The 27977-nt window shown below is 36.1% G+C and overlaps 5 protein-coding genes and 1 non-coding gene across 11 annotated transcripts; 3 read left to right on the top strand and 3 right to left on the bottom strand.

The window, feature by feature from the left end:
* Nucleotides 1-74: 74 nt before the first annotated feature.
* Nucleotides 75-896, top strand: LOC111254770 (exocyst complex component 4-like). The gene is made up of 2 exons (XM_022815961.2): nucleotides 75-284; nucleotides 597-896. Exons 1-2 carry the CDS (start codon nucleotides 91-93, stop codon nucleotides 703-705), a joined length of 303 nt encoding a protein of 100 aa, XP_022671696.1. The 5' UTR covers nucleotides 75-90; the 3' UTR covers nucleotides 706-896.
* Nucleotides 897-1124: 228 nt separating this feature from the next.
* Nucleotides 1125-12539, bottom strand: LOC111254750 (protein SLC31A2-like). Of its 5 annotated transcripts, none has more exons than XM_086987553.1 (6): nucleotides 12384-12539; nucleotides 4926-5057; nucleotides 3906-3965; nucleotides 3369-3484; nucleotides 3041-3115; nucleotides 1125-2451 (listed from the first exon to the last, which is right to left on the bottom strand). In XM_086987553.1, the coding sequence occupies exons 1-6, from the start codon at nucleotides 12537-12539 to the stop codon at nucleotides 2244-2246; spliced, it is 747 nt and encodes a 248-aa protein (XP_086843679.1). In that variant the 3' UTR covers nucleotides 1125-2243. The 5 variants fall into 5 exon arrangements, with proteins under 5 accessions (XP_086843679.1, XP_022671669.1, XP_022671661.1 ...); XM_022815934.2 differs by lacking the exon at nucleotides 12384-12539 and adding an exon at nucleotides 11882-12377; XM_022815926.2 differs by lacking the exon at nucleotides 12384-12539 and adding an exon at nucleotides 11968-12377.
* Nucleotides 10511-16564, top strand: LOC111254742 (uncharacterized). Of its 2 annotated transcripts, XM_022815914.2 has the most exons (8): nucleotides 10511-10648; nucleotides 11135-11181; nucleotides 14051-14150; nucleotides 14554-14699; nucleotides 14965-15059; nucleotides 15445-15595; nucleotides 15718-15887; nucleotides 16163-16564. In XM_022815914.2, exons 3-8 carry the CDS (start codon nucleotides 14051-14053, stop codon nucleotides 16290-16292), a joined length of 792 nt encoding a protein of 263 aa, XP_022671649.1. In that variant the 5' UTR covers nucleotides 10511-10648; nucleotides 11135-11181; the 3' UTR covers nucleotides 16293-16564. The 2 variants fall into 2 exon arrangements, with proteins under 2 accessions (XP_022671649.1, XP_022671641.1); XM_022815906.2 differs by lacking the exons at nucleotides 10511-10648; nucleotides 11135-11181 and adding an exon at nucleotides 12746-12887.
* A 53-nt stretch (nucleotides 16565-16617) lies between these two features.
* LOC111255330 (putative glutamate receptor) lies at nucleotides 16618-23404 on the bottom strand. Its single transcript, XM_022817195.2, has 9 exons — nucleotides 22910-23404; nucleotides 22528-22628; nucleotides 21534-21618; nucleotides 20888-21043; nucleotides 20289-20454; nucleotides 18427-18647; nucleotides 17929-18012; nucleotides 17395-17597; nucleotides 16618-17066 (listed from the first exon to the last, which is right to left on the bottom strand). The coding sequence occupies exons 1-9, from the start codon at nucleotides 22952-22954 to the stop codon at nucleotides 16817-16819; spliced, it is 1311 nt and encodes a 436-aa protein (XP_022672930.1). The 5' UTR covers nucleotides 22955-23404; the 3' UTR covers nucleotides 16618-16816.
* Nucleotides 23405-24259: 855 nt separating this feature from the next.
* On the bottom strand, nucleotides 24260-24331 carry TRNAA-CGC (transfer RNA alanine (anticodon CGC)). The gene has a single exon. It is a non-coding gene; the product is annotated as a tRNA-Ala (tRNA).
* A 416-nt stretch (nucleotides 24332-24747) lies between these two features.
* LOC111248199 (trafficking protein particle complex subunit 2-like protein) lies at nucleotides 24748-27831 on the top strand. The gene is made up of 4 exons (XM_022800103.2): nucleotides 24748-24930; nucleotides 26950-27077; nucleotides 27194-27421; nucleotides 27702-27831. Exons 1-4 carry the CDS (start codon nucleotides 24898-24900, stop codon nucleotides 27739-27741), a joined length of 429 nt encoding a protein of 142 aa, XP_022655838.1. The 5' UTR covers nucleotides 24748-24897; the 3' UTR covers nucleotides 27742-27831.
* The last annotated feature ends 146 nt before the right edge of the window (nucleotides 27832-27977 follow it).

The raw sequence follows: 27977 nt of genomic DNA, 5'->3' as shown, positions 1-27977 counted from the left end.
ATATGTGGTAACATCTATCACACCCGGAAAATAAATTAGAATAGTTACGGGTAACCCTAAATTTAGCGCAGTAGGGGAAGCGTTTAAATAATGCCTATATTTTTGCTCATTTTACACTATAGGGATATCTATGCGATCCAACAGAAGCTTACGACGATCTCGGCTGGTCGCGAAGTTTCACTTGATCATGCTTGTCAATACTTTGCACTAATGCTTCTTTCCGGCCAAGATATTCTCAATGGAATCGTCGAAAATGGGCCGCAGTTCCAACAAATAGACTACAAGTTCGTAAACTGTCCATTATTTTCTTGGAAACCAGGATCGGAATGTAATGTTATACTGTCTCAAAATGATTCTTTTCTGTGCTTCTCGAATTCGATGATTGACCTAGAAAAATTACTCTGAAAATAAAGTAGAATGCAAATTGCTCTCCATGGCAGCGCCATCCACATATATATTATACATTTAACAAAACATCATGGAATGCTTTACCGATTATTATTTAATCGGTTAATTAAGTGTCATCACTTTAATGGTAATTTGTTGTCGTTACTAGTAGTTCTATTTACTCTTTTATCCCATGGTGATTTTTTTAGGAACCTATTCGAACTGCTGTGCCGGTCACGTCCAGATGAAAAGGACAAGGTCGAATGGTACAATAACCGTCTCAAGGATATTCTCGATGGAGTACCTGTCAAGATCTGATACCCAACGACGTAGATGTCCTTTAAAAGCCGCACCTGCTAGTGCATTATTAGCGATTATTGTTTAAAACTACGCAATACAATTCAAGAGAAGCTGCCTTAGCCGATCACGAATAATGGAAAGTTGTATTTATTTTATTTCTACGATTATTTTACGAATCAATTTAAATAAAGTCTATTTAGATGTTCTGACTTATTGTGTGGTTACATTGATGCTGATTTAGCATACTGAACTTAATAGATTTGTGAATAATGTGTACATTACACTAATTAAAGTTACCATTAATGTTTAAGCAAGCTATTTGACACATGCGACCTATTAGACAAAGTAAAATAGTTTACAGAAGGTGCAGATTTTATGCCGCTCTCAAACTTAGACAACTACTGACAAGCAACATCTACCAAGTGAAAAAGCTTGCGTTAAAAGCCTAGACATTTATTAGGTAGAGCATCAATTAACTTACATATTCACCATAATTTATTTAGAACATTGGAGCTTGCTTACCGAAAACAATAACGTTCGCACGCAGTATATATAAAAAGAGACTTCATTCAGTTGCATCGAAACAGGCTTGCAAATAGTCACTTTGTAAAATTCGGCCATACAAATTTTTAGGCAGGCTCATATTTTACTATTAATATAGGTTTTTATTATCGGAATGGTTAAAATGTAATTATAATCCAGTTGTACTCAGCAGTAATAGTGATGAGAATGTTGACCTAAACGCAAAATACTTGCTTCGGGACCTAATTATTGATGCATAATAAATTGCACTTCCAATTAAGCCACTTTAGACTAAGTAACGCTTCTACCGGGGTACTTGCGCAAAATACATATATATATATATATATATAGTATTGCTGTCAAAATAATCTCCATATGCACCAGGCCTAAATACAGTACTATGTATAAAATATAAAATGAAACAGAACACATTTCCTCTTAATGTATGCATTTTTACTCGAACAGCAATAACGTTACTAGTAATTAGAAGAGTCATTGTTCGGGTAATTCGTGCTTACATATTTCACTTATGCCAAAAAAATCTATAGAGGTGAGCTTCGGTTACAGAAATATTAAATTACGCTTTTTTATGAAAAGTAGCGTTTCGCATTGGCACTATATTATATACCATAAGCATTTTTATTTTATATTTTATTACAAACAAAGGTGCGACTTTAGCAAGTTATCCGTTTCCAAAAATTATGACCATCATTTTCCAGTTTAGACGTCGTGAAATCGATCTATTGACTGCACTACCCAAAAGCTTTTTGCCCTTGAGTTGTTAGACTACTCGTTTCTCACTAGTGTGTAGTAAATTTGCGTTTATTGTGGAAAACATGAACAACAGGTTTCCAGCTGCACAGAACAAAGCCACAACCACTGTTCACTGAAAACAAGTGTGAGGGTATATAACTGATCTGCACAGGCGAACTTGCCGGTGCGACTATGGCAGCCATTGAAACCTCATTGGTGGGCAGTATCTCAGTCTGTTCGATATAATAGCAGAATACATGAATTGTGCTGTAAAGCAGGTTCTACGCCGAACAATGGTCATCCACAGAGTAACTCACTGAAGCACGATACCATCCGAATACGAAGTAACCCAGACCAGCCCCCCAAACTATCGCCAGACAGATCCATACATTGAAGGCCATGAACAGCAGCATCAGAAAGTATGCGAGTAATACTTGCACCATATATAAGCCCGTCTGTTGAATGTGTGTTAAACCTAGCATGCCCGACCTGTAAAGCGCCGATAGAGAAATATTTATTGCTGCTATTCGAGGACATAACAACGACACATATTTAACGTTGCAAAAATCTCAGACCAGTGCTATCACAAACTTACACAATTTGCGTATAATAGTAATAGTTTTTTCCGTGGCGCAAATTTATGTTCATGCAGAGCAATTATAATGGGGTAAGGCGATAACTGACTGGTAGGTTAAGAATGTGACGATTCAAACGATTTAATTCCAATTGTGAGATAATGAAACGAATAGAACTACAGAATATATTGCAACACATGGATAAAGGAACAGAAAAATCTGCAAATAACAATAAAGAGTATCGCAAGGGGGAAACAGCAGGTAACTTGAAAACTACAAAAAGCTGATATTACAGTTCCCAAGAAACCCACGGGTCCTTTTTAGTAACTCATTATTGTACTTCAAGTATTACTTTTACGTATTTCAATGTTATTTGAAAAAAAATTTTTGGGACAAAGGTGGGCTAAAAAATTGCCGCTAGTTAATGTTGCAAAATTTAGTACATATTTATCTATTAACTGTATGTATTAATTGTAGTTGTATATTAAATAAATATCAATCACCGAATAGCGATATTCCCCTCGGGAGCCGCGCTTGTTGGGCCGGCCATCTCGTTCTCAGCACGGACAACGGTATATCTGTAATAGACAGACTGGGTATTTATCTACATTTAATAGACCAAACATAATAGCTAAGGTGATAAATAACTAAGATAGAAAATAAATGCTATATTAATTACTCACCAACATCATAAAAACAGATTCGATTTCAACTTAAATTAGCATTTTTCCAAGCTGACGATATCCTCACTACTGAATAGAGGTAAAATAACCGGTGGGAAGAAAATAGGTTACTATTATGCCCATTGATTTACCGTTTAGAGGTACATACCTTGACCGGTGCTCTCTGTGTATTAGATGTGTCCTTAACGTTTTAAGACCCTCATAAAGAAACGCCATGATAAAGATGGCAATGCATGACAGTATCATACCAATCGTACTGTCCACCTATTATGACAAAATTATGTTGCAAACAATTAGGTTCTGCTAATTTCCTCAACTACAAATTAATAATTTGCATCAAAAAAAAAATTATATCGGACTATACTTTACACATTCGGATGCACGGTCAGTTTGTTTCAAGGAAACAAGTTCATATTCACTTATCCATCGTATTTGGCACGGGTTGGAACCGGTGACATCGATTCCACAGCTCGCCCCCCTCAGTAGTCTAATACCTAATTGCAAAGCTGATTGAAGTAGTCATGTTACGGTATTCAGGGTCTGAACTAAGTAAGGGCCTGTTTAGATTTTCGGTAGCATAATAAACTTACAAAGTAAATAGAATTGCAATAAAAACGGATAAATAAATAGTTTCATAATTCTTAGGTTCTTTCTAAGTAGAAAACATCTATTGATGTAAAATTACCTCCCAGAAGTCGAAAAGCAATGTCTCTTTTGTTCCAAACTGAAAGGTCATCTGCATCATCTGGAATGGTACAGAAATATAAGAAACGTTATATGTAGGGTATATAAAAAAACAGCCGGTATGCTATCCAGTACTGAGCTACTATTGTATTATCAGTCTGAAGATTGTAGGTTGCTAATTTTGCCAGAAGACGCACCCAATAGATAATGCCTTTTTTTGCGTTACAGGCTCTAACCTTAAGCTGATATTTATCAAGGATTTAATGTAATATGAACGATTTTTTAGGTAAAGCAGACAATTTTTGGGATGATTTAAATCAACATACGGTGCTCTAAGAGAAAAAACAGGCTTGGGTCGAATATAAAATGCATCTAAAACATACGATTTGCTTTAGTAAATGGCTATTTGGTTACTTTGTTCCCTTACAGAAATTAGATTATATATTGAAATGCCATGGTAGGCTAGATACAAGCGGTAGCGGGATTACAATTAAAATCTACTGAGTGTTACTTAACTGGCTGCTTTTCTCACGTAGAATTCTTCCTAGAAGAAACCAACGGACTGTCAATATTTGTCATACTAAACTAGGCACATGTCAATAGTAAGCTATCGGTAGCGTTCTTCCGCGTTTTAATAACGTAAGCGCTTATAGCGGCCGATGCACGGCTACGCCGCATGTTAAATCAAGCGGTCATTCAGTAGTATCATCTTCCTTCAAAATTTTTACGAAATTTTCATTGGTTCAATTTCACACATGTTGCAAGAGGTCCGTTGAGCATTTTTAATCTTCTTAGAATTTTCTATAGATTTTACTGTCTATTAAGGGATACTCCAAAATTGTGAAACCACGGCTCACTAATCCAGCAGTTCAAGGATCTGTCACATTTAGTATTCAGGTAATAATTATATGAATATTAAAACAGAGAAATTAATATTTTAAAATAGGTTTTTGCAACAATATAGAAATATAAACATTAAAAATAAAACTATAGAAATAGTTATATATACGTAAAACCGTACCTCTATCATTGTTTTGTGCACTGGAACTTGATGGCCTGTGCCGGATATATTGTGGCTTTTGAAATGTCCGTGACCTTGATGTCCACTATGATTACCATCGGACATCGTATTACAATGTTGACTTCGACGTAACTGCAGACAAAAAAAATTACAAATTGTACCTAGGACATATGACCTAATTATGTATAAGTCTATATTTACGGGGCAATCCTGAGTACTAAAACACCCTCAATCATACTGGACTAAATGAATAAGGACTATTCAAAAATAATAATTAACACATCTTAATGCAGGTAGAGATAGATCTATGGAGTAAAGGTCACACTTTGGCTGCGAAAGCATATTATGCAAACTCCTATTTTTAGCTAGCCCGTTGTCAAATAAAATATTTCGTATCAAGAGTAATATATTCACGATTTGTCTTTGTCAATATTTGATTTTGTACGGTATATCATACAGCAAAGACTTCTGCGGTAGCAGACGATTTGAACTATTTCATGTTGCAAGTGCGAATTCGGAGTATCACAAGGCTTTTTCAGCCTATGTATTAGCTCTTTGATTAGCGTTACTTAACAAAAATTTAGTCTGTTTTATCATCTAGTGAATCATTAAATTCGAATGCAATTGAAATGCCATTTATCTTACCACTAGTTACTCTCTGCAAAATTATTTGACGACCAAAATATAATTCACGTAATATTGATATTAAGTAAAACACGTCCTATCAGCATAAACCTCATATTGCATCTTTTACAGATAAAAGGTCCTGACAGGTACATTTTGACCCTTACTCATCTTTTTGCATCTCGAATCAAAGCATTGACCCGGCGAACGCCACATCTTTTTTAATGTTTCTAGCTAAGAGCAAAAAACTTAGACGGAACTAATTGAACTACGATACTACTGACGGATTGTGCTCAAAAGACAAGCCGTATGTGGACTACGTTTTTCTTAGAAAGAAAGAGAACAAGAGATAGGGTCCGGCTAATCATTAGCACTAAACGATCACTAACGGTCGTGCGTAGTTGCTAGAAGGCGTTGCGTCGTATTTTCACATTGGGTTGCTAAAATGGGCGTGAGCTTGGCGGTTTGATCAAATGTACGATTTTAGTTGACACTTGTGGCTAAAGTGCTAGGCTTTGCAGCAGTCTTTTAAGGACCTAAGGTTATTCCTAGTCAATACCCATTGACACGACTGGCAGACAGAGCTATAAAACACTTATAGAATTTGTTGTACTGATTGAAAAAGCTCTTGAAACCATAAACGTCTCAGGCTCCCGTATCCTAACATCTAGAAAGTGCGCAAAATACATTACTACGGCGTCACTAGCTTTAACCGTCAGCAGCAGGAAAAGGTATATTACATTTTACTGATACGTCATATGGCTTAAGTTGACTTGAGCTACCGACAAAGCAGACTGATGGCAAGAAATAATTAAAATTGGAGGTTAGTCGTAAGCTATACAAGTCGTTCTGTTATACAGATTTAATGATGCTCTAATTAGCTATTCCCATGGGAAGATTATTACAAGACAACTTCTTCTGTACTGTGCACACTTTTCAAGCTCTATTCGCATTTAAGTATCTCTACTGTTTTCTCTAGCCACAAGTAAGTTTCACACATCGAGTCGGCTGTAGTTAAATCTATCGATAAAACGGCATCATAGATAAATCAATCAAGCAAACAGACGTAGTTCTCTATGTAACAAGCGTCACAACAGAATCAGCATTGTGCAGCGTTTCAAACGCTTATCGATAGTAAATAGATGACCAATATATAATAGTTCGTTGCGCCAGCGTTTGTTGTAAACGCCACAAATCCGTGTAGTAATGCAAATAAAATAACAGCTCATAACTCCAGATGCAATAACAAAATGGCTGCTCAAGTCAATACCTATTACCAGTTCGAGGTCGCAGTGCATGCTCGGTCTATTGTTAACGTAATAGCATAGCGCGAGGGGGGGCGTATCAGTAAGAACCGCGTCTGGGGGTTCTATCTACTAACAACCCTGTAGATTCACTATGTGTTTGAATATAGAGACCCAACCACTTGTAAAAAAAAAAAAGATAAGAAAATGGAGCAAATGAAACACGATGCTGCGATACGCCTCATTTTGTTTACACAAATTACATGATCATCGCGAACGTAAATCATGCCTAGAGCTGGCCGTGTCACTAAAGTGTATATAGTCCTACGTCACTGTCTAAGCATTACGCATTAGCATATATTACAAAATCATAAACTTGCCCTAAATTGAGGTGGTAAGACAACAACCATCTTGATCAGTTAAATAGAGGGCCATGGTCGTGGGTACTAAATAAGCATAAGTAACAATGCGCAAACACGAACTTGAACTGAGAAAATACGTCCTGTTTGAACTGTAGCCTTGTATGTGGACCAAATAGACGATCTGTTTTTTCTTTTCATTGTGATAAAGTTATAAAGATTAAGTGATATTTTATTGTGTCATAATTACAAATCATTATCAGGATGTAGTAGCCGTCCAATACAGAATCATTGAACGCGTACATCCGACAAATATAGCAGGCCTTAGTCTCATATTAGAAATCGATAGTCTCACATCGCGGTTATATGTGAATCGTACCAAATTTTTATATTAACTTCACGTCACTCTAATCTGCGTCACTTTCTGAAAGCACTAGACGGTACTGTGCTAGACTCACTTGACTTTTGTCTATTAATCGTTTGTTCCAATAAACTACTGAGAAAGCAAACATAAACACGAGGTATAAATTTGAAAAAATTTTTACATAAGCCTTAAATGCAGACTTAACAGAACGTCATTTTGTTTTTTGTCTATAGAACGAAATACTAAGCGGTAGCCCGTGATATATCAGTTATACAGTTCTAAAATTGTTAAACACATTCCACAACCTAATTGCTGCTAGAAATATAAAATTTATAGGATATAAATGATTACAGCTGAATATTTTTGATATTTTATCATGGGGTGTTTTGAGTTAGAGCGGGCTGAATAATCTTCGTCAAACCCTGGGTATCGACAGATTTCTCCCTTTACATTGGTATATGTTAAACTTAGAGTCATTAATTAGTCACTCAATTTTCGTTTCAACTTTTTTGCACCTAGCATCGTCCATTTAGCGTCCGCTCAAACGATTGCTAATCAGTTCAATAATAAATCACCGTATCCTCAATCACTAGTAATGAAAGATAGGTTCTGGCATCAGTACCTATGGTAGCATTTGTAGGGCTACATTGGGCTGAACCATTCCTTCAGTATAACAAAATAGTCAATCTCAAAAAACCTTTCAAAAAAAATCTAAAGATTATTGCATAATATAGTGCTTCATATATATTTTGCATTGATTGTATTACAGTAACACCATTGTCACACAAACCCAACTTTAATTTAAGTCTCCCCGCGAAACGCGTTCATATCTACCACCGCTAGAAGTTTATCCTGTGACTTTATTGTGTAGGAAGCTACGTGTCTATCAATCAGACATGTTACTTTCGAAGATAAAAGGCTTTGAAATATATTTACGCCTTAAAATAACATCTGCCTTATAAGCGCCAGTATTACTATACAGCTCACTGTAATGCTGTCTACGTCAATCTTGGATTGCGGCGAAGGTTGGTCTTCGCCTAAAGGATCAAAAACAGACAAACAACCGTCCAACTAAAAAGAGACCGAGAAGACATAAATATATCCGCGCATACTCAATAAATTTAACTGCTAAATATAGTCTTCAGGTTACTTATGATTGGTAATCCTTCAACTCTAATGGTTACCGCTCTGTCCAATGTCTGTATGTTCTCTTTTAAATGACCAAATTATATCTAAATATTGCACACACATACGATCAATATTCCGATTGATGTTTCCATCATTTAAATAACTTTTATTGTAAAGCCGACCTTGATTATATGGTATATTAACAATTTACATAGGACCTTAGTGTATACAATATCACTGCTGAACGTTTGCTTCATTAGGATCTGATAGAAATAGCGCTTTCTTTCAACTTCTATGGTACTGCAGGAATGTGGTTGAGTAAATCAAGATTTCATAAGGAGCTTAATACTTCCATTTTGCAACGATATACTCTACTGAAAAAAATTCTTACTCTGATAGATATCAAGAACGCATTGATAATAACACTTTTTTGTGTAACTTTTATTTCGTATAATCTAGAATAAATCAGACTAAGCACGTTAATACTAACTACTACGCAAGGGATAACACGCTTTAAGTAACGGTGTGCACAGAACAACCAAAAGGTCTCTGTGGTGTAAGTTCTGCCTCTGACAGATCTTAGACACCTTTACGATTTTGTGCTTTTATTTCGTTGATTACAGTCCGCTAATTCCCTAAGGCCACATCGGTCAATGACGATTTGAAGAATCAAAAAAGCAAACGGCATGTTCAAAAAAATATTTGCCACTGTAATGCGAAATATTTTTTTCATCGATTACGTTTCTCAAACGTTGCCGTGTTAATGAACGTATGTCTGTTTACGAAACCTCAAGACAGGCTTTGGCTAAAACGCTTCTGCTGAAAACCAGCCATTTAAAGCTATCCTTAACTGTAGTATCGAATTTCAAAGTCAAGAAGTTCATTCATCTTTAAGTGGCTCAAACAATTACGTTACTAATTCGGCCTAGCTATGAGACTCGACCTGTATGCAAATAGATGATGCACCATTTTATAGTTAATAGATTTAAGAATCCATAATTCCTGTTATAAACAATACGTATTTTTTTCTTTATTTATACTATTGTGGCTGACACTGAACTTATTCATTCATCTGTAATTATGTTACGTTATCATCTGAGCTGAACGCGTGAATATGTCTTTGCTGCTTCACTAAACAAACGCATTTTATACAATTAATTTCACAAAAATATTGACATTAGAATAAACTGATCCGGAGCAAACAAGCGCGAATTCTTATTATGCCAGTTAGCGACGACCAGCGTAAGTGAATGTTCTGTGTCAAGGTTGTTATAACATATCTTCTTTATGGCTCATAACTTGATATTGATTAAGAAAATGCAAAACGATAGGGATGCACCCTACTCAGTGGTAGGAAGCTGTATCTGAAGCAATAGGACTGGCGCCTTAGCACCCGAGAACGTTTGTGCAAAAAAAAGCGGTATTGCCTTTCTTGATGCGCAAATGCTCACGATTAACGTGGGCAGACATTTCATAGAAGTTACCCATTCTCGAAATTCATTTTAACATTCTGGGTAATGTAACCACAACGCAAACACGTCAAAGTTATTTCTGCTGTTTGTGACGAAAGAAGTAATAATTCACGTATTTGATAGAATCACGCCATAGCACGGTGCGATGGAAGCTTTGTAGGTGCCCCTATATAGCTGCCATCCATAATACATAGATGACGGTCTGACCACAACAGGAAATTGTCTTCGAAAGTCATTTGTCATCACAGTTGGGTTGATGATTTCGTTTGATGAACGTTAACCATACCCCCTTGACCTTTATTTTATCTTATCGTGGCATTAGTCTTGTACGCAAGATGAAACTGGACGTGCGATTTATACATCGCTACCTTTACAAGAGTTCTACGAGCATTATCCATAAGAACTGGTTATTCAGGCATCCAAAAAGGAGTGAAGCTTAATATACAAGCCTGTAGAACTGCGTACAGACCCGCATATATGATCATGACAGTGTTGAAACGTTGCGTGTGCCGTATCATACACCAGAAAAAAAGTACGTTTAACAAAATTCGGTGAACATTTTCTTACGAGTATCGATTAAACGCCAAATGCGCGTTGATAGGTAACTTTCCGGTCTCGCAACGTTGTCTAAAGTCTTAGAAGCTGAAAGGAGTAAAACTCTTTTTACCAAGGATTAGTCAAGGAAATACTTAGAGTAACGCCCCCGAGGTTAAAAAAATTCTTCTAAATGAAATAAGCCGCACAAATGGTAACTACTCTAATATGGTGTTACAAGCTCGCATATGTTTAATAGTAGACTTAGCTAAATTTCAAAACGCGCTAGGATGTTTAGAATTATAATGTTCAGGACTAGTAGAAAATTTTAGTGTGTCAATAAATCCTGTTGACTACAAAATTTATAATAAAATGATAAATTATTCAGTTTTAGTCACTGAAAAAATCTCACTTAGAACATATATCACATGGCATCACACGTGGTGAATCACTACATTAAATGAATCAATGTTCTGCATTCCAGGTATGGGCAACACACTAGTAAAATAGGAGTAATAATACCCTAAATGAGTAAGTTCGAATTCAGAAAATATGAATGCCTACATATAGACTAAGTTTGCATTAACGAAAATGCTTCTCAACAGCAGTGGTATATGTCAATAATAAAGATTATTGATCCCACAAGGTTTTATATCAGCAACGAGCTACCTTAAATATTCTGGCTCCATTCAGCAATAATTTTAGTTGGAAACGTGTTCAGCAAGAAATCAAGCACTTTAAAAGTGTACACCTTTCTTTCATCCATTCGAGACAAAAATAAAAGCAGCTCTATTTACTATCTACACAAGTATATATATATATATATATATATATATATATATATATAAGCTAGTCGCGGCAAATCTAGGCGAAAGCTATTTCATTGATAAAGAAGAAAATAAAATACCACGATTTACAGTTTTCCGTGCAGCTGTCCTTCAACTTAACCCACGAAAGTCGGTTACAAAAATTTAGCGCTCAACCATTAGTTGCTGCTACTACTACTAATTTTTACCAGTTATCGATTAAACATAAGAGTAAACCGCAATGAAACTTCTGACTACTTTTTTTGCACTGTCTATTGAAGGATTTACTCTTAACTGGCGCTACTTCTGCCTAAACTACTACCGTTAGTCTAACCAATTCTACAACCAACAGAAGCAGCATCACATAAAGTATACGCAGAAGCCTTTGTGTCTGTTATTTCATGTTTATACTACAGTCCAACTACCTTGCTAAGTATTGCCTAAGTCTTAATTTTTGTAGCCTATGTAAGCGTGTCCACGTGTCCCGACAGGTGGGTCATTTCATACGGACTGTTCTATTAATGAAGGTCCTTCTCGGATTACTGTGTGAAGGCTCCAATTAAACGGATGCCGTAATCGAACCAGTCGCGCCAAAGACTAGAGCCCGAACTCAATGTATGTTTACAAAAGCACAGCACAATACGGAACGCAAACTGTTAACAATCACCAAATAATTCTTTCCGCGCACAAAAGGTCACTGACTTTCTCTTTTTGTAAGTCGTAGATACGAAACAGTTCACGATTTATCGCGAATACACTATATATTTGAAATGAATCAATGGACAACAGAAACCAAAGAGAGGATGTACTGTAATGAAAATGGAGGAGAAGAGCCGGCGTTGCACCTAAACATAATTGGGGGCAAGAGATACGACTGTTCACTCCCTTCACACGCACGGTTTGCTATGGCGTCAGTATAATACATACGAAACGAAACTTAACAGATGGCGCCTGAGCCGGGCCCTCTAGCTGCCGGGCACGGTTAAACCTCGGGATGCCTATCCTAACACACGGATTGCGGAGTTTACAGAGACACTGCTTAAGCTCGATTTTCCTCGTTCTTCTGGATACGGATACAAACATATCCTGCTAAATACGTCGGAAGACAACGAATAGAATCAAGTGTTTAGAACGAAAATAGTTTAACTTGCTAACCAGTGATGCATATAAGTGCTGAAGCACTGATTCAAGTGATCGCCAATCTTTGTGCACGCCGCGCGGGATACTAATGTTTTGATTTGGCGCTTTATATTGCCGGTGTTCGATTGTTGCAAGCAAAGGAGATGCATTGGTAATACTATTGAAGGTGGTAGCTAGCGGTTAAAAGCTGATGCTACATCTTAAATATGATCACGGAAGTTTAAGCCCTTCACGACGTCGAAGATCTGGCGTTCTGTTATTAAGCACTCGAAAAAGTAAATTCCGAACACTGTAAGTTTCTTCACATGGTCGCAGTCATGTAGTTAGTTGGCCAGGTCCATACTTGTGATTCTTCTAGATAATTTTTTTATATTGAAATCTAAGTGAAAAATTGATGATTTATTAGGACGTAGAATAATTCCAAGATGTACATTGATTTCTGTGCCTGGTTGGCCTCATGCTATTGACATTAATGTATTAATATATAACAATAATATATTTAAAAAGATGATAATGTATATTTTTTTCCGAAATGAAGATCTTGTCGTCAAAATGATTTAAGTGGGGTCGTCTTTATTTGGGCATTGTATGACCGAAATGTGGTATTCAGTTAGTTTCCTACACCGACATCTCTAGGTAACTCTTAGTTCACGAAACAGCGGAAAATGAATCTTGTCATTTTTATTGCGGCGGGAAAAAATAAATTGAATTTATTCACTCATACTTCTTATATTTAGTGGTATTTAGGGTAGAAGCCTGATTCAACAATTAAAACAACAGTTTTGAACTATTATGATTCTAGGAGCACTAGTTAGTGCTCCGATATTCATATTGCGGAATCTGTTGGGGGGTATCACGCTTAATGTGAAATGATTATAATACGATTATAGGAGTTTATTGTGAAATCTACCTTTAGAGAAGGAAGCTCCTTCACAATCGATTTGCTTATGATCAAATGAAGTCAAGCTTTATTCGTAAAAGCTCATGACGCTTTATTTAGGGCTTGCAATTGATTGCAATGTGTAATAGCCTGTCTTGAACTAGAAAAGAAACAATTAAACGACCTGCTATATCATATCCTTAAATTTATATATATATATATATATATTAATATCGTAAATATACGAGCTTGTCTTGTGGAAATTTAGATTTTGTATATTTTCTTAGGCAAAATTATTAGTGAAGATTAACTTTGCTACTAAAATGCAGTAAGTAATAATCTTGATTACTAACTATTTGAAAAGAACCAACTTTCTGCTGTTATGCCTGTATCAACTGTAATGTCTCAACTTAGCTCACGTGTTTCTGCTTTTTTTTTCACTGAAGTTGATCAGGCAGTTAGATTTTGGTGTGGGATGTTCTGTGGTCAAAAACTTACACAAAAGCATTTTGAACAGTTATTGAAGCGTCCATTGATGCTTGAAAAATAATTACACGGATTATTGTTTTTACAGATGGACGTAGAGGCTACAGAGACGGACTTGCCAACGGAAGGTGCCGTACAGACGATACCCAAGGAAATGCTTCTTAAAGTACGGCCGCCCACAGTCGAAGGTAAGGTTGCGAATGGTTTTCTTTTTTTTTTTTTTTTATAGTTTTTATTGATGTAGAATTTTACGGTCCAAGAAAGCTTTCCGTGTAGTAGTAATTTGCATGTCCAGTAGAAAGACTGATCTTCTTAATTTTGCATAGGGTCAATAAAATTATAACGGGTAAGATAGATTAAGTTTCATAACAAAATTTCAAAACAAAAGGAAAATATGACGATGAAATATTGTTTTCTAAGAAGGAGTGAAATTTAATTGTATCATTTGAGTTTTTTTTTATATAAGGTTATCGGTATTCTATCAGTATTTTATTAGATCTAAGGTAAAGCTGACAAAGAGGCAAGCACCTATTGTTATCTGGATAGAAACAATATTTGATGAGCAAAAAATACATACTGTTCTTATTACAGGACCGGTATTATACCACCAGCCTCGACCGGAGTTTCAGGCTGGCTGTTGTTCCGTGGTCTCACAGGCAGATAGTCTATCGCGTCACATAATATCACTGGAAAGGCACATTGAATATGCCACAAAAGTGGCCGCTACGTCCGCTGCTGTATGTTTTCTTAAATTAATTTTGAATTTTGTTACTCGGTAGCTATTACTGGGCTGCTCCTCGCGTGAAGCTTGTAGAAAAGCGTGTTAGGAAACAAATTTTTTCGTTTTACAAAAAAAGCAAAGTTGACAACATAGTTTAAGTGTAAAAAATAGTTTTCCAACTCGAACCATGAAGGATAAGAAATTTATATACTTTTATCGTCGTTTTATCAACGGAGCATAGTTTTATATCAATAGTGCGTTAAAGTATGCTTATTGTACAGATGGGGTGTAGTCATCAAGTAGCACTTTCGGAAATTCCCGTGGAGGAGGTTGATGTTCAGCATGCGCCGCTGGATCCGCGTTTGACTTTAACAAGGTATGTTACGTTCATTTTATCATTATGAAAACTGCGTAGTTAGTAGTGTAAAACATAATTCGAATCACCATAAATAAAACAATTTTATATGCACTTTTTTAAACACTCGTAAAGGATTCCAATTCGAATGAGTAACATCAAAAACTCAATGATACCACGCTTACTTACTGTCACAGGTGAGGCAGTATGGTTCGATCAAGCAGTCGAGTATGCTTGAATGTTACCCTATCAAATGGCCCTATAATTTGAAAACTTAACCAAATAAATAAAATATAATTGCCTCATTGGCCAGCAACATATTACTAATTAAATGCATTTTTATTGATTACGTTTGTGAATTTTATACAGTTCATCGTTCTTTTTCATACTCGTTTCTGGATTTCAGAGTCTCAATTTCACGAGCGCTACGCCATTGCACGCTCATCTTCACGCGTGTGGGTGGGTTCCGAGCTGTCGATTCACGTTGCGTTGATATGCTGGCCGACCTCCTGCATGAATTCTTGTCTAGAATCAGTACCTACCTAAGAGCGGCTCAGGTAAGTTTACCAGTAATTAACAGTTCCTTTTTGTTTCTTCAAAAGAAACACAAATAGCTACCTGTTAATTCAGTTCGCAATGGTATTAAGATTATTTTTCTACGGGTTCCTGTTTCTTACAGGATCGTGAAGCTCTACGGGGTTGCAATGCACACGTCGATTCTCTCAATCAGGCATTACACGATGTGGGTTTTGCTCATGGTGTCCTGGACATACGAGACTTTGTAAATTCACTTCGAGAAAGACGAAACCGCTTGCTGGATGAGTGCCGAACAATCCATGCTCGCTATAGGTGAAATATCCTGTTCTACAGACTAAATTAAAAAAAAATAGAGCTAATTATTCTTGTATGTAGAAGCGTTTACCCAAAAAGTGCCCACGATGCTCTGCCTCTCTAATTAGGCCTAGGTAGGGTATTTTTATTATCAATACATCGCCGTACCACAACTTTGTGAATGAGTGCTACCAACTGAAGTTTGATGATTTTTAAGTAATGGTTAAGCATAGCTACGCTAAATCTTAGGGAAATTTTCACAACTCTATTATCATCCTTCTGTTAATATTTAGGGCGGCAGCTTATGCTTCAGAGGAATCGGGGCATTTTCGACTGTTGACTGCAGATGGAGGAACTACTGAGAGCACCAACGGTGGTGGCGCCGGGACGTCTGGAAACCTAGAAGAGATGCTATTGGCCTAATTCGTAAATCGGACCGTAGTGATATATATATGATGGACCCAGAATATATCTTACTCGATCTCGTTGCAATACTCAGCAGATAGGAACATATTGTAAATGAAGCGGTGTATTTTTCAGGAGTAGCTATTGAACTACAGAGATCAAATCGCATCGTTATTACACAAGTAACGCTGTAAATGTAGAAATCAACGAGAAGTGTTTCTTTAATGAAAGATATCTAATGGAGATCAGTTCATATTGGACAAAATAAAAACAAATAAACAATCAATAGATGAGCATGCATTGTTTCTAAACTACATACACGCACAGGTAGACTACACAAGTATATTTTTTCTGATTCATTATAAGTAAAATTTATTTACTTCGATATGCATCGGCAACAGTCTATAAAGTTTGATGCGAGGCTAGTTTATTCCCCAACGCAAAATAATATGCTGAGCCCTGCAATTTCCTTAGAATTTAGAATTTCGAAAAGGTTTATTTGTCCTCAACCATGCGAACGGATATACGCTATTTTAGCGGTATTATTCTCCATGGCATGATAGATTCCGCTTGCATAGTTTCGCACATCCGCTGACACAGGTCCGTCTTTCCACAACGAAAAGTACAGATGCGATAGAGATGCCAAGAAGCCAAAAGCAGGCAATCATTTGGAAGTCCGAGATCGACAGGGCGTTTAGATCAAGAGGATCTCCTCTGGAACAACCATTCCAGGCACCAGCAATCTCTTTCCACCAGCGATCTAACAAACCACTGTCTGCCAACCAACCAATCCTAATCAACGAAAACAGAAAAATACATCGGCACGAGAAATTTGATGTGTTAAATAATGCATGTTTAAATTACCAGTATGAGGAACGTATGACACAGCCTAAACAATGTAAAATGAATATGCTTTTAAAAGGTTCAAAATATCTGAATCCGATACGAGTATTTTTTCAGTTTCGAAGAGTGCGTAGTACGCAGTTGGTCCAGAAGACGTACGGTTAGTTTTACTGAACATCAACTTGTAAAACAAGTAAATAAGTGAGAGAATTGATGTAAAGGTATTTGTTGAGAACTAATGTGTATCTTTCCAATTTATCAGTGCTATGAACCTTACCGGTCTTGAATATTCCGCCGCAGATCCAAAGATAGACGATAGTTTAAATGGTACACAGCATTAAATGCCCGGACAGGGCGCTCACTGATATAGAAATCGCCTTGTTCTATTACTGAGCACTTCCTCTCAGCGACCATTGCTTCGGCGGGGCGTGAAGTGATAATTGATGCGCGGTCATTAAGAACCATATCGAGAACGTCATCCTACAGTGATTATTAAAACGTCATTATTCGTCAAGAATTTAAATTAATGTGGGTTGAATGCATCTTCGTTTCATAATGACTGAGCTTTCGCTTTCTAATTCTATTTGTTTTATGTCACATTTAAATATCTGGAGTCGGTCAGGGCTCATGGTCATTGCGGACAGTACTTCAATGAAGAAGACTTAGAACTGCCAGGAAAAATTTCAAGGGTTATATGCCGCAAATAGGTGTTCCTCTTAATGTTTCAAGCTAAGAACAAAAACACAAATCAACGAGGATTAAAACAACCGGATTCCGCAGGCACTATCATATACAGAATAATTAAAATTACCTGAATAATTCTTTCAGCGGTCCCATAAGTTTTGTCGGAAAGAATTCGAGCGTACATTTTCTGCACGTACCTCGCAGGATGAGCCTAGACGAAAACAATTATTTCAAAAAATTAAGAAAAATATTTAAAAAAATAATATTTGGGCGAAAAAAAAGCGAGAACTGATAATCGGAACTTGAGATTTGAAACAAAAAATTGGTAAACGGTAACTCGTATAAAATAATCTTAAATGTTACGTTTCATCTCCATTTGGGCGGCATTTCAAGGCAATCTATATATACTGATAAATTAAGGATAGCTGGTGTATTAGATAACATCTAACAAATTCACATATCATAAACAATTGCAGTCACAATTATTTTATTATTATAATATATAAAATATATACTCATAATTATAAAAATAATTATGAGTAAAGTATGCGTTGACTACACATGTATAATTTACAATAATAAAAGTTTATTCTCATTTTGCAAAATCCAAATTAAATTTTGTTACCTTAAGAGCTGACTCTCCCGCGCTGTCTTTCGCTAAGTAAACGTCATGTTGACTATTATATAGATCAAGAAGATTATGTATTTTGGGCTTTTCCGGTTTGAACATCATCGACGCCTTGAGTTGACCAGCAAACGCACTCATTAAGATAATCGGAATGGAAAGTAACCAGGACATCCAGAGCAAACTAATGGAATTTTTCTTCGGGGGAGGATGAGCTGTGCCTGAAATACGAGCAAGTTTATACCACTTTGGGAGCATTGATTTTTGTCGATTATTCGTTCTATAAATGTATTAGAGCCGCTCCTAAGGCACAACCGTACTTTTCATGAGCCAATGGAAGCTTCTTAGAGAAAAATGCATTAAAACAGTGTTTTCAAATTATCCAAATTGTCATAATATAAATAATAATATATCATAATATAGATTTTCATAATATTATATCGTATAAGAAAATTTCATAATATAAAGAGTTATATTCGACTAGCAGATCGATATTATATTTGAAATTGGCCTCTATCGTATATGAGCATCCATTGAGGGATCTCAGAATGAAAGCTCCAGACAAAGGAGTAGTATGAGCTTATTCGATCTATTTAACTGATCGAATATTTAAAATTTTTTAGCTAAGCCAATTTTTCAAAGATGATATTAAGATACCTTATCCTGTAAGTAAAAAACAGGAAAAAAGCGTCAACTAGGATTATACGCCAAGTAAAGAGGTTGTTGGATACTGTACTCTTTTCAGCAATAGCTTTTGTTTAGATGTTTGCATTATTCTGGGCATTCGTTTAAATCAAAGATGCACTCTTCTCTCTTGTCATCTAGTATTTGTTTTTAAGCACTTTCCATCGTTTTCCTTTGAAATATGTTTCTATATTCTAGAGTATACGTCCTGATTTTACAGGAATGGGCAGCTGATCATATAAGTTTCTTTAGTACCTTTAAGATCGTACCTTTTGATTTGTTGCTTACTTTGTGTTCTATAGTGGTGAAGCTTAGACTAATATTTAAAGAACATATCGTTCAAACAATTGTATATACAGCCTTGAGGATATTATCCATCCAAATATTCTCATTATCCAGTTAGCTTTCAGCACCTCTTTTTCCATTGTTCCCATCGGTATGACGATAAGTACGTCAAGTGTCATCAGAAGTGCTCAATATATCGTTAGTGTTAATATTAACGCTCAACGATTATATTCTTGCATCTCGAAAGCAAGAGTAGCTGGTAAAATCTATAAGAGTTAATGAAAACACTAGCTAAACAACAGTTCGGTGCTGATGCAAGAATCTCCGGAACATAAAGTGGAAGGTTGAAAATCACAGAAGAAAATGATATCTCAAAACCTCAAACGAACAAACAAGCTTCTGTAGCCAGAGAAGCTTTTGAGCGAAGCAGAGCATGGGCAATGTGTTGCCTGTCGGTTCAGTATCGGATTATTCAAAGCGGGAATAAGGAAATTGTAAAGAAAACATTAAAGATGACGAACAAAAACCAAAAGCAAGTTTTTGAAAGCAAACAGAGATTAAGCACAGAGAGAAGAACGTGTGATCTACTCTACATACAGTTTGCATAATAGTTGTAATAAAAATAAGCTGGTTAACACAAAAGGCACTGGCAAAAAGTAGTGGCAGATCTTAAATCTTTATCAGTGCATATATATAAAAGGCTTGTTATGGTTCGCACAAGTACACCCTTTTTATTTTTAGTACTTATATGTCTTTGTGTAGGTAGGGCATATACAGATAATGCGTGACCGGAAGCATAAAATTAGAAGCCTATTTTGACTAATTCTCTTGTACATCGGTATTTTTTTTATGTTGAACCTTCTACAATACTAATTTTTAAATCTACTGTATACCTTCATTAAACGTATTCTGGGTTAGCATGAATACATAGCTGATGTACGTTGTAGAAGGGCCTTGATACCGAATCCATGGCGAAATCCGCGAGATAGTATAGTGTAGGAGAGTCATTAGTAAGGCCATAAGCAGTAAACTGAATACGAGAACCGCCCACACCGAACCCTAAAAATAGTCAGTGGTAGAAGGTAGAAGTTATATTGTGAGCAGTTCAGCAGCCTAATCGTATTCGAAACTAGCACAATTGTTCAACTATTGATAGATCATCATTGCGCCGCTTTAATTTAGCTTAACTTTTCATTTTCAGCGGTTGTAGGGGGGGACTTTGCTTACATAATATATATCTCGAGTTGTAAGGTTAGCTCAACTTAGACAGATCGATATGGCTTAAGCTACTGGGCCGATGCAAATTAAACAATTCGATTTGGCAATTACATATGTATTTGTTTGATGTTGAATAGCCCTAACTTGCTTTCTAGGACCATGCTATTTTTAGAAGTGTTTGAGCTCCCATCACATCAAAGAATTTAATTATTACTAAGTTAACGGTCAAATGCATTCAACCTTGTAGTATTTTTTTCTAATTTGTTTTGCTTACGTCGAACGTGAAAAGGATCCCAAACATGTTTTGATCATGTCGTGTCTTTCTTCCATTTAGGATTAACAATTCGATTGGATGCAAGGGAAATGTCTGCTCCCCCACAAGCATTTTAGGCGCTGTCGGATTCGTAGGGCATAAGGTCATGTCAGCTTCCTGAAAGGTGTATTCACACGTGAATTTTAAATACCTGAGGTGCGAAATCACTACAACGCTCATTACAGTTTTACCGTTCTCCCTTTCAATTGAACACGAACGTGTAATCGCTGCCTCAGTGACAAAAAGGTACATGCACTAAGAGCCCTTGTCACAGATTAAGGAAATGCTGATTTGATCATGTAGTTTATTGCCCGAAATGTGAAAAAAAGGATCAAATCAATTTATCACGCCAGTCCGAAGGATATAAAACGGTGTGATTAAACATTTTAGTCTACAAAGTAAAGTTACTCACGTTTTTTTATGGAGTATAAGGTTTTAAGTTTGTTTGACTAAGCGTAGTTAAAAGTAGCGTTTGGACTCTTGCGCAAATGTGTATGTAGTAAATGCAAAATAACATGCCGTTATTAGTTTACTGATGCAAAAATTGCTAACTAAAAAAAAGATAGTTACCAATGGCACACTGTTCGGTTGCTTAGTAGTGACTTACGTCTCTTTCGATGCGTCCCATAGCTCCAGTCCAACTTCCATCATTTTTCTGGAGACCCCATGCCTTCGACTCGATTATTTCGTAACTGTTTAGGTTGCAACAGGGGATTTACGTGCGAAAGTCATTATAATATTTCAGTTTCATATTACGAAATCATAGAGGAATGTTGCGACATTGTGGTAAGCCAGGGAAGTCGTCAGAAAAGCTCCGTCAGGAATCGTTTCCGTTTGATTTTTTTAATATGGTTTTTTTCAGGTGTGCATCGTCGAACTTGGTCCAGAGTATGATTAGGCAACTTCCTCAAGTTGTTTAAGGTTTAGATCTGATTGTATCGGACACCTATGCTGCCCCACACATTCCCTTTAGCTTTGTAATCCATTATTCTAATAAGTGGAACTCTCATTGCCAAGTAAGTTTATACAAGATGGCATTACACTTCTAACAGCCTAGTGTAACAAGCCCAAGGTGCAAGTTTAACATTAAAGAATTCTTAAACGCACAAGCTGAGTCATACACAATTGGACTATGAAATATTACTAGAAAGTGTAATCTTATCCGAATCCTTCCATTCTTTGGTAAATTCCAAGTGTTCTTGAAGCCGCTGAATCCAGATTTCATTTTTGAATCAAGTAATCAACGTCTTCTCTTAATTGAAACTAGATCAACGTACACCAAGCAAATGAGTGGAAATATGTATACTAACCGTAAAGATCCTATAGAATTTTCAATAGAAGATAATAGGTCGAAGCAAGAACGAAAGTTAAACGAACGTTTTATTTATAAAAAACAAATATGTCGGCAGCATGTTTTATGATTTTTAAGACATAATAGAAAAATATTTAAATACTATCAGCTCAAATTCTAAATAAAATAAAAATAATAATAATGATGATGTGGATTAAAATTGCTACAGAAAGTGGACAGTTCGTAGGTTTTCAATATCGCCCATCGTAATTAAAAATCAAAATATTGACAGACATTACTAATTACTCACGTCAACTGGAGGGACCGACATATTGCTCGTAGGACATGACCATTAAAGCCTTTAACTGGCACGTTTATACCTGGTGCCTCAAATGATTGATACGGGTAGTACTGTAAATGAATACATGGTGATTGCTGATTTGTCAGATACACAGAGTTACATCAGCTTGTTCGAGTAACTTTTGTTTGCCAAAAAAGTAACTACGCAATGACAATGTCGTTATATTGAATCGGAAAGAATGAAATTTAGTAGGCGTTTCCAATACAATGTCTTATTCTGCAGATTTTTTCCACATGCGAAGTCTTCGCCAACGAAAACCTTAATTAACATAGTACTGTGATAGCTACTTATAAGTATAAAAAATATATTATTGCAGAAATTTGTTACGAACCACAAAAGAAGCAACCCGCAAAATTGTAGACGCATTTAAAGGCATCGCTGCAGTAGTGAACGTTTCACTGCGTGTATTATAATGGGCCAAAAAGAGCTCGTAACATTGGTTATATAGGTCTTGCTTTGGTCATGAGATCTCTAGCTTCCAATTGACCTCAGATACCAATGACTCCACAAATATATGAGAAGTAGGTGGGGGGAGGTAAAAATGTTATAGTGCTTATTGGAATAGATCGATTTGCTTTTCGCGGCAAAGCCTTTTATGAACGGACGGATCATTTTTTGAAGGCGCCTTTTGTTGACACTTTGTATATTATCGACGCTTAGCAGATCCGTAAACTTACAGCTTACTTTACAAGCGAAACTCACAATAGGTGAAGTTAGAGATAGGCCAATTGGCCGCGATGTGATTGCTTATTCAAAGTAGCTAGTATAGCGTGCCTGTTTATGAGGTGCGGAATCTGTTTTTGACAGCTCAGATATCCTTTGCCAAAGTAAAACGAACAACCACCGTATACAGAGAAACGCTTTGTTTGACCTAACGTGAAATTAGTCGATAAAGTTGACAATTTAAATTGAACTGACTGTCCCTTTGGGACTGTGTCTATTAAACTGTCTAGATAATATTATTTCGAAAATATATTCAGCAAAAAGCTGCACTACAAACAAAATCACGATAAATAGGATTATCTACAGAATAAATACAAACAAATAATAAAAGTTTTGGAAGGATACGAAGAATGCAATATAGTTATTCAAAGAACGCCAATTGCTAAGAAAATTACTGAACGAGTGATAATAATTCAGAGTCTCTCTTCTTGTTATACGGAATATCTAAGGGCTGATATTTAAATTAGTGCCATAGGACAATTTTCGAAGCGGATCGAAATTTTTTGTTTGTTGCTAGTAACATTTAGCTAAAGATTTTATGAAAGATGATGAAGCTAAAATGGCTATTTTCAGGCGAAATTGTTTCGCTACTGTCTTAAAAAACAAATCATTGATGAAGATCTCAATAAAAACTTGTTCAGTTAAAGCTTATGCCGCCTGCATGATATAGTAAGGAAGTGATTATCGTGCTTTCACTAACTGCCAATATTTCAGTAAAGTATATTTTGATATAGTAATAATAATAAAGCATAGATTATAATAACGTTCATTATTCCGATTTTATATCTGCTGTGATACATTTTTCTCATTAGTTGCAACTTTCCGGCACGTTTGGTAATATGATATCTTCAATTTATTGGACGACTTACTTTAATGATCTCATATTGAGATTCTTTCTGATTTATTGGCGGCAGTTGTACAGGCGTTAAAATTGAAAAAGGAAAAAATAAGAAAAACATGGAGGTGCCGGGGATTGAACCCGGGGCCTTTCACATGCGAAGCGAACGCTCTACCACTGAGCTACACCCCCACGAAGAACACTACAATCTTTAGCTCTCCCAGGCATGCGACTTAGAGATGACAACAGCTAACAGTTTCACAAAAAAAAATTGTTCAACACAAATGTTATCCCTTTGATTAGCAAAGGAAGAATAAAGACTATTTTTTTTTGAGTTTACACTTTCTTCCGGCATAAGAATCTGCCTCGTTAGGGCAAACTGTTCTTCTGCTTTGTTTCCTATATCATTGGAACCTATGCGCGAGTGAGATGTTCTTGATTCTCTAATTTGTTCAAGCCAAGGTATGTGTTCGCACCGATTTACAACAGATTTAGTTTTTACACACCACTAATTTTAATACATTTAAGTGGGCTGAAATTCACATTGCTGAAGATGGTGCGCCTTTCGACCGCGGTAAATACCGCCTGTTTGGTGGATTGTCGTAGTGAAACAAATATGGCGACCTCCACTGTTTAGGCGTTAAACACCAGGAATGACAGCTCTTTCGAATAATTAAATTTGACTGTATCCTTATCTTAATAAATTCAAGCTCTTGAAATTATTTCCTTAAAATAGGTGTTCTCCAGGTATATTGATCATGGCAGTGGCACTGGCGGTGATCAACAAGGACGTACGTTACGCTCTTTGCTTTCCTATAGCTATATGCGAGTTCTATTTATGAAACTTCCTAAAAACATTTTTATTTAATTAATCCTACGCATGATGAAATGTGAATATTGTTTGCGATGTAGGGTTAATTGAATCATCACTAAGTTAGAAAATTTGAAATGTTTGTGGAATGTCTATGTCAGAGCAAATGATGATATAGCATTGGAGTAAAATTAAACTTTTCATTGTTTATTCTGAACAAGCTAAAGAGCCTAGCTTGAAGTGATCAACATAATGATTCGACTTGAAAAGCTTTACATGGTTCAAAATGCTTAGTCATCTTGAAATTGTGGTTTTACTTTACAAGATACTTTACAAGAAAAATATTTAACGCAGAATTAAATGCGGAATCGTCGCACAGCTTAAGCCCGTCTGAGGATATTTTAAATTAGCTTAAGAATAAATTAGAACCAATAAATCAATTTACATCTTAGTTTTTACTGATGCACTTGATTGCGCACATTCTGTGATAGGTGCTCCGCGCAAGATTTTTTTATGTAGCATTAAAGTCCTGCAATAATATCATTGATATGTACCATTAAACATATGTAGATATATTTAGTGGATGAAGTATTTTCACCATAAATGTTTTAAATTTCGAACTGGGAAGACGCTCGACCTCGAACAAAGATCGCCTTACATGCCCCTAGGTTAAATACGTTAGTATAGCTAACACGTAGTAATAGTAAAAACGTTTCGATTTACTACCGGTTTATCAACCACCTACGTTGAGGTAGTTCAGTTTAGTTTGAATTCGTTTTAGATATTGCAATAGAGACGAATCCAATTGTTTAAGTTTTGAATAGGTTTTTTTTTCGAGCGCTTCGACAGTAAGTTTGTATTCAAAGAAATATGTTTGTGGCGCAGAGTTAATTCCGTGATCGAATTACCTTCTAGGAAATTTAAGTGTTCTTAATAAATCTGTCAAATATATAGAAGATGAAGTTATATGGACCACTTTTTTCTAACAAAGACCTTGGTTTAAAATTTTAGTAACAATAAAGGAGTAAAATAAGCAGTTCTTTTTTACCATAGCTTCGTTTTTTCCAAAGCTACAGTTTTAAAGCTATGTTAAAAGCCATTTCTCTAAGAGCCAGTACATTAGGTCATATCACATGCCCATCCTGGGAGCAGAATAGGCCATTGTATTTCAAGCATGGGTGAAATCGGATGGCATCCAAGCTAATTTTACAGTGAAATTGGAAGAACTCAAAATACAGTTCAGCTTAGGAGTACGTATGTGTGTGTATGTTAAATTAGGGCATCATACGTTCATATTCATTGTATCACATATAATATTGCTGCTTGCAACAATGTGTCACATGTTACTTTTGATAGAAATTTTCACTATTTTGTTGCCATGACGCACCTTTGAAAAAAACGATATTGTCCACATATGCAGCTCATAGCGGATAATCACCACTGTTGGTTAGAATTTACTATGGATAATGATTAATACCAGAACCATATATAACAATTTTAATAATTATACAAACCCCAGTACGATAAAGTCGGACTTAAAGAACAATGCGCGGATTGTTACTGCCCCATTTTCTCATTTTTCGAATCAAATGCAACTCGCAAATGTGCCTAGTCTGCAGCAAATGATTATAAAGCATTTTTGTTGCCAGAATCATAGCCCGTTCTATAAAAAAAATAATGTTTCCTCTTTTTTTGAAGATTTTTTAAATGACTGGTTTCTTATATAGCCCCACTCCTGATTCATAAAGCTAGGTGGCTTTCATTGATATTTTTCCAAAAATGAATAAATTGTAGTGAACCCGTTCTGGCCACATGATAAAAAAACCCTTTATTACATATGCGAGTATAATTTGTTTTCAACAATAGCATCAGGTATATTTTTAGCCTTATCCTTTTCTGTAGTTACATTCTAGAGCTATTAAACCCCTCTATGCTTATGTTCACTGCGCTGCTGAGTCTAATTAAAATTTTCAATTCCACTTACTCTCATGCGTTGCAGAATTCGCCACTCTATCTACGCACGGTGGCTGACCCGATGGATGCAGAACTGTCTCACAAATTAATGTACATGCTTCACACGTCACTGGACGTTGTTGAAGAAAAGATCAATTCTCCGGTACCGGGAAAGTAAGTCTCAAATAGTTCCCTTTTTGCAATATTATTGAGAAATTACCCCAGCAAAATTCGGTTTTGTGTTAGCAGTATCAGAAGTTCGATTCTGGTGGATACCGTTCTCCTCTTAGGAACGATGCCCGGGATCTATGCTTAGGCGTTCTATATTCGTTGGATGAATATAAATTGTATGGCTACGTAACTAACACCAAGGTGAAGATGGTGATCGTGGTGGAACTCAGTGCTGCTGTACAGTTCCGAGATAATGACCTACGGAACTGGTTCGGCCGTCTTCACAATGCGTATAGCGAACTCGTCTGCAACCCATTCTACGTTCCCGGCGAACAAATCTCATCAAAGTATGTATGATTACTTTGAAAAACTGTGTCAGACTCTAAACATCTTAACGCGAAACTTTAGGCGATCCCTCGAAGCTAGCGGCCGGTGACAACGTATTTCTGACTTTATTTCTCACTCGAATAGAACTCACAGTTAAATGTAATCGTCTTCACGATGAGGTTTTAGCATTCATATTAAGCAATGGGTAACATCTTTGTAAAAGATGTTACCCATTGCTTTCAAATTGAAATTAACTTGTTTAGGACTTAAAATAATCAATAACACTTAATTGTCTTACAGGAAATTTGAAGCCGTTGTGAATGACATTATGCGAAAATAGACCAACGGGATCAATTCGTATTAGGTGGTGTATGTATATGTGCTAGATAGACATTAGAAAAATAAATATGTTATTATATTGTTAATATAAGTGTATTATTTCATTTAGTTAACTAGGAAGTGCGCATTTGCAACACTTTCGATAGCATTCCGGTTTATGGTAAAATGATCTATAAATGTCCTCATTATTTTTGTTTGAATTACTATTATTAGCGTATGTCGTCTTAGATACATAGT

This window comes from Varroa destructor, unplaced genomic scaffold, assembly GCF_002443255.2.
Source record: "Varroa destructor unplaced genomic scaffold, Vdes_3.0 BEIS01000001.1, whole genome shotgun sequence".
NCBI classification, from domain to species: Eukaryota; Metazoa; Arthropoda; class Arachnida; order Mesostigmata; family Varroidae; genus Varroa; species Varroa destructor.
The sequence above is the reverse complement of the archived record's forward strand: the minus strand, read 5'-3'. Positions and strand labels throughout refer to the sequence as shown.